General features: G+C 32.5%; 2 protein-coding genes across 2 annotated transcripts; one reads left to right on the top strand and one right to left on the bottom strand.

Annotated features, from left to right (window-relative positions):
• Positions 1-789: 789 nt before the first annotated feature.
• LOC125855698 (uncharacterized) lies at positions 790-1,670 on the bottom strand. The gene is made up of 5 exons (XM_049535437.1): positions 1,572-1,670; positions 1,457-1,488; positions 1,271-1,370; positions 1,132-1,187; positions 790-1,051 (listed from the first exon to the last, which is right to left on the bottom strand). Exons 1-5 carry the CDS (start codon positions 1,668-1,670, stop codon positions 790-792), a joined length of 549 nt encoding a protein of 182 aa, XP_049391394.1.
• Positions 1,671-9,204: 7,534 nt separating this feature from the next.
• Positions 9,205-11,993, top strand: LOC125854225 (glutathione S-transferase TCHQD). The gene is made up of 3 exons (XM_049533707.1): positions 9,205-9,315; positions 10,508-10,751; positions 11,146-11,993. The coding sequence occupies exons 2-3, from the start codon at positions 10,543-10,545 to the stop codon at positions 11,741-11,743; spliced, it is 807 nt and encodes a 268-aa protein (XP_049389664.1). The 5' UTR covers positions 9,205-9,315; positions 10,508-10,542; the 3' UTR covers positions 11,744-11,993.
• The last annotated feature ends 116 nt before the right edge of the window (positions 11,994-12,109 follow it).

Below are 12,109 nucleotides of genomic sequence, written 5' to 3'. Positions count from 1 at the left end.
TATCTTAATCTCTTCCCTAATTATTAGATACCATAAATAACGGTTCCAGAACGCCTCCATTTTACCCTCCCTAAATGCCTCCATTGGAACTTGTAGGCAAATTTTGGCTTAGGAAAAGCAGCTGAGATAGGCCCTTTCTCTCAGCATCTATAAACTTGTTCTATGGAACATCGAGATTAGTCTCGTGAAGTTGAAACAAGATAGATAGCAAGGTGAGAGTCCGGTGAAGGTGTAAGATTTTAAGTGGTTCCGTGAAGTTGAGACAACAATTACATGGTGAAGGTGCAATGAAGGTTGAGGCACAAAATATATATGAGTTTTGCTAACTTACTATTACAACCATTCGTTATAACAATGTTTCACTGTAACGGCTGGATTTTATGGAGAAGGTACCAATTTTTCAGGTTATATTACTTCTTTATAACAACATTCTACCGACTACCTACAACAACAATAACATACATACACATATGAGTTTGAAACATAGGTGTTAAAATGTGACTTCACTACATACAATAGTGTAAGAAAACAAATAAAAAGTTCACTAGCATTGACTGTATAGCTGTTGCAGTTAAGGAAATTAAAAACAAACTAATCAGCATATAGAGAACGGAGCTCAAACATGTAAAAAGTTGAGTGTCAATTGGTTTAATCCAACCCAATCTCAAAACAGAAATGGAAACAGAATATCACACAATTACGAATTATAGCACTTTGTATAAGCAGTATGTCAGCATGAGTAGGCTATCAATGTCTGCATTCTCATCATTAGCTGCTCTACATCTTCATTCAGTTCATTGGATCCCCGCCATCTTGAACTGCAGCATTAGCCTCATTAGCGCCCACATCTTGTTCATTAGCGTCTCCATCTTGATCATCATTCTGTTCATTTCCGCCTCCATCTTGATCATCATTCTGTTCATTTCCGCCTCCATCAGCATTAGCCTCATTAGCACCTAAATCTTGATTTGCATTTTGCTCATTAGCGCCTAAACCTTGTTCTTCATTTAAATGAAGCAATGGTACACCATCCCAAAAAGTAACCTCTCTCCTGCCACAAAATACGATCATTTGTATCAACCATTACAATTATATGTACACTCTGTTGCAAATTTGTAATTAGAAACTTACGATATCAACATGAATCTTCCTTCTCTAACATCCACGGACCCTAGTGGGACTGCAATCTGGAGATCATCAAAATAAAACAAATTCAGTACTTACTATTTACAAAACAACAAAATCTTCTTGTTCATGTAAACCATCTTACAAATTTCCACCCGATCAACGTTCCACATTGGCCACAGTAAGTATCAGCAGTGGTAAATCCAAACTCATGTTCCACATCGTCTGGTACGTGAACATTATACCTGCATATATATATATATATAACACTTAAGACTGCAAAAATCAATAAATCTCAAGTTGCACAAAATCAATCAATCATGAGACTTACACTCTTCTAATTATGATCACTCCTTGACGAACCTGCAAAGTTTACAAGATCATAAGTTACGTTGCAAGAAATATAACTTAATTCATTCATGAAATCATTATATTCGAATCCTTACCCTCCGAATATAATCTTGGACGCGTGCAACTGGATTTCTGCACGTACGACAGTAGATTCTTTCATTAGGATTTCTTTTAGATTTCTTGAATATCATCATTGTATCAACTCAGAGAGAAGATTATATCAAATGCAAAAGAAAAAAATGGATGGGAATTATGAGAGATCAGTAGAAGAATGAATTTAATGGAAATGATGACAACACAAATTAAAATGTATCTTTATATAGAAAACTAACTTCTTGATTTCTTGATTTTATCGTTATAACTCTCTATTTACCCTCCAAAACTAACTTCTTTTTAATTTCTCATACGCTTATTACATTTCCCTAAACGAGTTCACACCTGGGATCCAACTTCCGACCTCGACTCCTGACTTTGACTCGAGACTCAAATTTTGACCTCAATTTAAGACCACGATTTTCCAAAAATATATTGGGTTAGTTCGAGTATTAATATGAAATATCGGGTAGGCTGTGTATTAGTTGGTTCGGTTAAGTTTTAAAATTTATCAATTTGACTTAGCAGTTATCATTTTGTAAACATGATAAACTGTTATAGAAAGTTGGGATATTGACTTATCGGTTATTAATTGTTATTGGTTTAACCGTTAAGATTTGACACATAAAAAATCATTGAAAATCACTTAAAACAAGGTGACAAACTAAATGAATATGAGTTGACAAATTGCATCTTGCTTTAAAACAAATAGTATCACATCGTAGAATAACAACATGAAATAACACTAAGAAAGTAAACTCAAAGTTAAGGAGTAAGGACTTTATATACCAAATGATATAAATACAATTATTTAATTTACTATGGGTTATTGGTTCACCCGTTAAGAAAAAGCTTCAAACCATTATTCGATTAATAATTGATAACTCGATAATAATAAATATATCAAAGATACACTTTATATATTAATAATGATATTGTCGTGTGTAGGGATGATCATTTGGTTAGTTTAAAAAATTCCATTCGATTTATTAGTGTTCGTTTTAGTAAAAATAAAAATTGAATTTAAATTGAAATTAGTTCGATTTGGTTAGATTTATTTCGATTTGATTTTTCTGTTTGCACTTATCATAGAAAATTATCAGATTGACTGCTTACAAATCAACATTATGCCAGAATATGTTAATATACTGATATTATTAGTAATTTTTACACTATAAATGTAATTATACATTAAGGCCAGAAAGTATATATTGGAGCGAATCAATTTTTTTGTTAGGTTACCAACATGGGTTGTGGTGTATTATTGGGAGTGTTTCACCCTTAACCAGATCGAGTCCTGGGTATGGTGACAATCCTATTGGGAGCACCACCCCGAATGGGCCCTGCAGTGTGCGATCTGAATTTAGTCGGAGTGGGAAAAAAAATCTTTGTTGAGAATAATCATGTTCTTTCAATACATGAATTTTAGCAACAAATACATCACTAATTTTTGAAATAACAAACCTTATTAAAACAATCCTCCAAACAAGCCTCTCTTTTTTTGTCATTTATATTAAATTTAGAACAATTAATAGAAAAACAACCAATCTTACAATAGTGAATTTGACTTTGCACATTCACAGAAACAACACAATTATTTACACAATCATTGTAACATTTTTTATCATTGCCACATTGTAATTTGCAAGCATGAAGGCATCGTTGTACATCAGTCATCCCTTGTGCTACAAAAATCATCATCAACATAATTGCAATTCCAAGTTCTAACTTCATTTTTGCTTCTTCTATTTTTCTCACTAAGAAAAACTGATTTGATGATGATGTTTAGAATATGTTTAAGTTTAAATAGAATGATACAAGTGGATTATGAAAAAAAAAAATCTAATTATAAATCACATTTATCATTTTACCTAAAATGGCTAGAATATAATCAAAGGTCCTTAATTGGAATTGTGATCATATATCTATATCACATTAAATTAGGATAGTGTATATCTTTTTAGAATCTTCAAGGGTATCAATTTAGACAATGATGAAAACAATTAATTTGGAAATTGGTACTCCCTCTATCGTTATTTACTTGTCAAATATTTTCTAATTTGATTTCCCTTTTTACTTGTCTTTTTTAACAAATCAAGGAAGGACATTTATTTTCTTCCTATTATACTCTTATTTTATTAACATTCAGTTAATTTTAATATAATTTGATTTGATTGTATCTTTTTAAGGGTAAATAGTTTGTGTCAATGCTTTAATGGTGGAATGAATGAATATGTAGGATATATCTAGTACGTGTTTGATGTATCATATTTATACATACAATGATATAGACATGACGTATGGGTACATACAAAGGCAAACATGTGTGTATATGCATATCACTGTATATTATGTATATGACTTGTGTATGTCAATGTATATCATTGTATATAAAGTGTATATGTTGGCATATACATGACATACAGTGATATACAAGCTACAGAGAAGAAATTGTGAAAGCCATGAAAAGAGAACTTCACCCAGGAAGAGAAGTTCACTAAGAAAAAAAAACCATGAACAAAGTTGGCAGAAGCACATAACATAAATAGGCTTATGTCATATCATGTGGACAACTTATAAGGAATTGGTTGTGTAAAAATGAATAATTTCTTAGATATATGAAATTCACAAAATGTGGAAAAGAACAAGAATAGTTGATTATAATCAAAGTTTTTAGTAGGTAAGAGGTAGTGAGGTAAGTGCCCAAGTTGCGCAAACAATTATAACCGAGCCTTGTATGTTTGCACTTAATGAACATTAGAATTTGAATGATTTAGATATAAGATCATTAAATGAATTTGTTGTCAACCACTACTGTCAATCGTTACCACACCTACCACCTCCATCATTATAATTTATATACACTATTAGAAAATGAGGAATTAGCGACGAACAAAATTTTGTAGCTAAACAATAAAAATTAATGATAATCTCATTTACCTGTGGATTATAAGAAAATTCAATTAGCTATAGGAGCGTTTTAGCGATGGATTATCTAGGAATTGCCGACAAATTTCGTAGCTCATTTTATATTTTCTTGCAGTGATCCATTGTCATCACCATCATCGTCACCACCTCTACCACCACTGCACTAACACCTTTGCGGCCAATTTTTACTTCCAACCAACTTCACTATCGCACCACTATCAATAAACTACCACCAAGGCATTGTCAATCACCCCCACATTCTTCAGCCATCACCATCAACATTGCCAACTACTAATAACTATCACCACCACTACCAGCCGCCACCATCATGACAATTAATACAACATCAACCACCTCCATAGTCATAACTATCATTACCACCATTTCTAGTCACTAATATCTACCATTACCACCACTACAAATCATCTCCACTATCACTAGCGAACATAAATATTTCATTTCTTTATTCAAAATAATGATTTTATTTTATTGAATCAATTTTTTACTTAATATTTGATTAATTTCTTATTTAAATTTGTATGCCAATTATGTTTACAAATAAATGAATTAGGTACGTTTAAATGTAGACAAATAAATAATTTTAATTATTCAGTGTTCATATATATAGATAATAGCTCAATCACTCAAATGTACATTGAGATTCAAACATCTTAATCTTAATGGAAAAAATGAGGCCTAAATATCTCAGAAATGTTAATAATTTTCAATATTAATATTATTTTACTAATTTGTTATGAAATTCATCGTTGACTAACTTATAGTTAATAATAATTTTCCAATTAAATTCCTTGTTAAATAAGATTTTTAGTTTTTAACAATAGAAATTGGCCGTAGAATTTGGGTGGATGAACTTGTTACGAGTGTAATTTGAATAGAATAGGTGAATCTAAGGAGGAATTTGGCAAATCCAACAAGTAGTTGTTTCCTTAGCTTTCTTACCTGATACCAGTTTACCATTTTAAGGCTATGATGTAGCGAATGAAACTATGAGATCTTTTTAAGTAAAAAATGTATCTCTGAATCATAATCATAATTATCATAATTATGATTATAAGTGGGAAAAACTTAAGTCAAAAGTTGAATTACCATTTTACCCTTTATATATATATAAAGCAATTATTTGTTCTACATTAATAATATTGCAGTAAAAATACTCATAATTATGAAAAGAATCAAATTATTAAATATTTTCAGCCAAAAATTAAAAAAATCCGTCAATTTCCAACTTAATGGTTTGACCTTTGATCTTCATCTACATAATAATATTGCATAAAAATATTCATAATTATGATTTAAGTCAATACTCTTTCTTTTCTCGAGGAACAATACTTCTTCAATTGCTTCTTCATCTCTTGTTTGTGAGCAAACTGATGAAGATCAAAGGTCAAAAATTAAGTTGGAAATTGATGGGTCTTTTTAATTTTTGTCTAAAATATCTTTAATAATTTGATTCTTTTCATCTTCCCTCACCTAAGGTCCCTTATTTAAGTCATCCAAAGAGCAATTAAATTTGCAAATCTCATTGAATATTTTTACTCGAATATGATGGTGAAACCATACAAGGCTTCACTGGTTGGTCCACAAGATTTTCAATAGATTACTACGGCTTCATAGCCGTCATCTTCGGCGTCTTTGGTGCCATGTTATTAGATACAAGATTTGTTCGTGGGTTGTTATTATATTCAGTGTGCAATCCATTGCTAACATAAGGAATATGGAAAATGTCTTAAGCAGATCTCAATGGCTATGATGTTTGGTATCACGGGTCTCATGACAAACTACTTGGGTGTTAGTCCCCGGGCAATCAAGACAACTTGATGGAATTGTTTTAGGCACAAAACTCATTTATAAGAACATGTGGATGTCGTCCCGAAATATTTGCATTCTTTTGATGATTCTTAGCTAAATGAAGTTGTACAATAGGTTTTTGCTTTTATAGTTTGAGCTCTTTTTACAGGGCTATTCTGTCCCAAGTTCTAATGGCTCTAATCTTAACAAACACTATCAAAATTATTACTGTGGTGATATAATATTTTGTTAGTGAATTCAGGTTTATATATCTTAACTAACGTCTTGTAATGTTGGAAGCAGCTAATGATTGACTCCTCTTCAATATTCTACTTTCATTTCTCTGTTAGATTTCATGCAGAGGTTAAAGAATGAAGAAGATCAAAAAGTTGTTGAAATGGCCGATCATTAGAATTGTTTGATAATAATTATATGCGACAAATATGCAACGCACGTTCTCGAAAACTAGTAGAACCGTGGCACGAATCCAATAACAAATATCAAACATAAAAAATAAAAAAAATCACACCATTCCATTCCGCGTGGCTGACGGAGAAAGCAACTTCTAATATATTTATTGTTTATTGATTTACTTTTTAGTTCAACTTATTTTTATACTAAGAAAAAGGGGAGGGGGCGGCGGAGGTTGGCACAAGACTTGTAGTTAACTACATTATTGACGGTTAGTTTACCTTTTTTTTCCTAAACGGTCTATATTGTAGCTTAATTAAATTTGGATTTGCACTGAAAAATTTATATTAGGATAAAACGTTTTTTAACAAAGATTACTTTATACCCAAGAGGGCTCGAATTCAAGACTTCTTGATTAAGAGAAAACAAGTACTTACCCCTCCACCATGATGGTGTTAGTTACCTTTTTATTTTACTCATTTCTCCCCCTTTCTATTATTGATGATTGAGGCATCTACCGTATACTTTTCTTTTATCCTTTGATTTGTCGTTATTAAAAGTTTATAGTTATAAGCTTTCGTTTGATGTTCTATTATTATTTCGATCCAAGTGTTTTATTGTTAGTTATTAATATTATGAGGAGGTTGACGGAGATTTTTGTTTTTTAGATATATAGTATTTATTAACTTTGAAAAGGCTTATGATATAATTTCAAGAGAAATTCTTTAGAGATGTGTAGATGTTAGAGATGTTTCTATCGAACTTATATTAGAGCGATAAAGAACATATATGATGGAGTTAAGACTCGATTAGAATGGTAGGAGGAAACTCAAAGCACTTCTTAATTGAGATGGGGTTGCACCATGGAATATGGATCAATTCTTAGCCCTTTCCTATTTGCTTTGGTGATTGATGGATTGATGTAGTATATTCAAGATAAGGTGTCATGGAGTTTGCTGTTTGTGGATGAGAAAGTACTAATTGATGAGATGCGCAGTGAAGTTAATGTTAGGTTGAAGGTATGAAGACAAATTGTGGAGTTTAAGGGTTTTGGTTGATTATGATCAAAATATTTGGAGTGCAAATTCAGTAGTACAATGCAGGAGGTAGGTTTGGAAGAAAGGCTTGACATATAAGTTATTCTCAAGAGAGATAGTTTCAACTTTTAAGTATGTTTGGTATTACAGGAAAGTGAGGACATCAAAGATGATGTCAAGGCTTGCCTTCTGCGTCTTGTGTGATAAAAAAGGTACCAATTAAACTTAAATATAAGTTCTACAGAGTACTGGTGTCAAGAATTTTCATGTTCCGAAGATGCAAGTAGTAGAAATGAAGATGTTGAGATAGATTTGTGGACATACTGGAAGCGATAAAATTAGGAATGAGGATATACAGAACAAGGTGGGTGACCTCCGTGGTGATAAGATGAGGGAAGTGATCTGGTTTTGGGCATGTGAGGAGGAAATATGCTGGTAAAGTGCAAGAGGTTGAATATATTGGATACGGAGAGAGGTAATGATAGGCCAAAAAAGTATTAGGGAGAGGTGACTAGACAAAATATGACACAACTTCAAATTACCGAGGACATGATCTGATAAAAGGGTGTGGAGATTCCGTATTAAGGTGGAAGGTTAGTAGGTTTGGAGTGTTGACTTACTTTTCGAAAGATATAGCTTGATTCTTATAATGTCTTGCTTTTGTAATTTCTATCATCATTTGTTCTTGTTTTGGGTTACCATGCTATCTTACAGTTATTACTCTCTCTGTCTCAATTTATATGACTTACTTTAATTTTTTAATCAATCCAAAAAAGAATGACATATTTCTATATTAAGTAACAATTTAACTTATAAATGTCTATTTTAATCTTAATGAAATGATTTATAACCACACAAATTTTTATCATTCATTTTAGACCACAAGTTTTAAGAGTCTTTCTTTCTTTCTTAAATTTCGTGTCAAGTCAAACTACCTCAGATAGAGGGAGTATTCTTATTAGTTGTTTTATTTTCTTCACTGTCTTGTTTCCTTTTTTCATATCTACTTTGATATGCGGTATTTAAGCCACGGGTCATCCTGCGGAAGCTACATTTCTACCTCTACTAGGTAAAGATAAAATTTGCTTACTCTCGTCTTTCTCAAATTTCATTTATAAAATTTCACTGAATATAGATATTTGTTGAAATGCTTTTTCACAAAAATTATAAAAACATACTAAAAGTATATCAATATGTTTTAGCAAGTCGTTACGTATTGTCCCATATATGGTATGATATTATATTATATTATTTTCTCTCGTTTCATAATACATACACCATGTTAGGAAAGAAAAAGGTCAAAAATAAATAATTTTGAAACAATTTTAATTTTTTGAATGAATTAAGTAATAAGGAATTAGTAGTCGCTTTCCTATTTCCATGAAAGCCAAGTAAAAGGCAATTAGAAAACTGCTTTTCTCGGTTGTCAAATTCTCTCTCTCTCTCTCTCTCTCTCTCTCTCTCCACAAAAAGGCATAAACCCCTTTAAGCTCTCTCTCTCTCTCTCTCTCTCTCTCTCTGTGAGACCCCAATTCTCTAATTCTCTACTGGATTCCATTAGGTATGTTCTGTTTTTGCTACTTTTAGTTTTTATCCTTGAAAAAATCTTCTTTTTAATGGTGATTAATTTTACCAATTCTGGGTTTTTTGTTGTTGTGATTCTTGGTGTTTCTGGATTGTTCTGTTAATTTCTGGAAGTTGTGGGTTCTGATCATAATTGACTAATTTTTATTTTTATTTTCTGGACAAGCTTATAGTCTAGTTGGTACTGGTTTGAATCTTCGAGACAGCAGTTGTGGGTTCATACACTTGTTTGGTTATAGATTTTAAAGTTGGAAAAAATTGACTTTTTGAGGTTTTGGGATTTGAAGTTGTGTTTAGACATTAGGAAAAAAATAGAAATTTTATGAGTGGAAGTCCCTAAAACCCGTGATCAGTTTTTGGGAACTTCAAAATATTTGAAGATCAAATTTTGTGGTGGAACAGATACTATTTGAAGAATTGTTTTAAAAACAATGGTCAGACTCTAGCTTAGTGTATCCAACTTTGTGGGCTCAGTTTGGCTTACAGGGGTCGTTTGGTTGGGAACAAGTTATTCCGGGATTAACTTATCCCATCATGTATATGAGATAACCTATCCCGTCAGTATGGTATAAATGGTGGGAATAATAATCCATGGACTATCTAATACCTCCAACCAAATGCAGGATGAAATAATCCTGCATTTCATCTCGAGATTATTATACCTTATACCTCACACCAAATGACTCTTTAAAGTTGTAGATTGAGAATGTGAAAACAACAAAGGTGAAAAAAGAAAGAAAGGAATGTGATAATAACTTATAAAGTTTATACATATGCATTAGAGGCCCTGTTTTTCTATGAATTGATTGCAGAATACCAAGTTGTCATTAATCTTCAGAGCAAAATTTGAGAATTAGGCAAGATGAGTTTTGTGGCTTATTGTTGTTTGCTGATATACTTTTATGATTTGTGCTGTCTTGCAATTTGTTGCTAACAATCTTCATAGTACAAAATTAGTTTTCTCCTGTCATCATGAAGTCCCGTAAGAATAAACATTGTTTTCAAGTTTTTAGATTGCTGCTTCCATGTCACTGTCATTGCATCTGCCTATTGTAGATGAACAACAATTTTTCACTGTTATTGCATCTGCCTATCATAAGAAGAAAATGTTGTTGCATCTGCCTATTTGGAGGTTGTTTAAGTGATGATTTTGTTGTAATCTGGTGCAGGTATAACATTCTTGGCATTCTATGTTAATAATACCATGCAGTTATATCATCATCCTTTTTCCTTGAACAGCCAGAAGGTGAGACTTACTTTGGAAGAGAAAGGTATTGATTACACGTCGCATCATGTGAACCCTTTAACGGGCAAGAACATGGATGCATTTTTCTTCAGTATGAATCCAAGTGCGAAAGTTCCTGTGTTCCAGAATGGTTCTCACATCATATATGATACCATTGAGATAATTCAGTAAGTCTTCTCTACACCTTGCTATACTTTTCTTCTATCAGTACAAAAGTGTAAGCATGAAAGGTTAAAAAGGAGTACTGCAAGCCGTTGTCATTAAACATAATTCGGTTGATTTAATAGAGGAATAGTCATGAATTATATTTTGATCACCAGGTTGTTACCCTCCAGGGATCCTTTCTCCTGACAAGAACAGAGTTGTACCTTGCTCTCTAGATGATAACGTTTTAGATTACTTATGATCTGTAGAGCATATATATAGACAGATGGATAGATCATGTACATCTTGATTAGTATAAGTATATTGGCTGAATGATAGTTTGTATTTTCTTATTTTCCGAGTTTTTTAGGGGGTTATTTGTAGAGGAAGAATAGTTAATTGTTGCAACATGCACAGGTATATTGAAAGAATTGCAGAAAAAGTGTCGTCTGGCGGAAACAATCTGAACCTTAGCAGCAGAGAAGTTATCGGATGGATGCATAAAATACAAGAATGGGATGCAATGTACTTTACCCTTTTCCATGTCCCTGAGAAGTATCGGCTATGTGTTTCTAAATTCCTGAGACGTGTAATAATTGCCCGAATGGCTGAATCTCCCGACTTAGCAAGTGCTTACCACTGTAAGTTACGACAGGCATATGATACGGATGACAAGTTGAAGAATGCTGAAGTTTTGAGACGAAGTGAGAACCATCTAGTAAGACTTCTTGATGAAGTGGAACTCAAACTTGGTGAAACATCATATCTAGCTGGGGAAGAATTCAGTCTAGCTGATGTAATGCTCATTCCTGTTCTAGCTAGAATAGAACTCTTGAACTTGGAAGACGAGTACATAAACAGTCGTCCAAACATAGCAGACTATTGGGTGTTGGTTAAGCAAAGACCTAGTTATAAGAAGGTGATTGGTAAGTATTTTGATGGATGGAGAAGACGAAAGACACTGCTGAAAACATGGTGCTTCATCCGTGTCAGAAGCATGCTCCGAAAATATTGAGAGATCAATGTTGGAGAGGACAAGCACTTATCTAGTGTAATTCAACTCTTTTCCTTTTCTTGCTATCCAGTTTATTGTCTTTCTTTCTTTCTTCTTTGTTTTTTTAGGTAGGAAGGAGGGGAGAACTTGCAGTTGCATAGTTTTACAACAATAATTGTTAAGATGATATAATATTATGCTTTGTTTCTGTTTTTGTAACCTGGAATGGAAGTTATTTGCAATTGTTAATATATATGAAAAGTCGAACTTTGGTCATTGTTGAGACTTGAGATTACAATATTCTTCTTTACCAAGTGGCTTGAGTTCCTTGAATATCATCAAGAATGCCTGAAAATCGGTGTAGAGACTAGCAGTTTTTATTAAAGT

This window comes from Solanum stenotomum, chromosome 2, assembly GCF_019186545.1.
Source record: "Solanum stenotomum isolate F172 chromosome 2, ASM1918654v1, whole genome shotgun sequence".
NCBI lineage: Eukaryota > Viridiplantae > Streptophyta > Magnoliopsida > Solanales > Solanaceae > Solanum > Solanum stenotomum.
The sequence above is the reverse complement of the archived record's forward strand: the minus strand, read 5'-3'. Positions and strand labels throughout refer to the sequence as shown.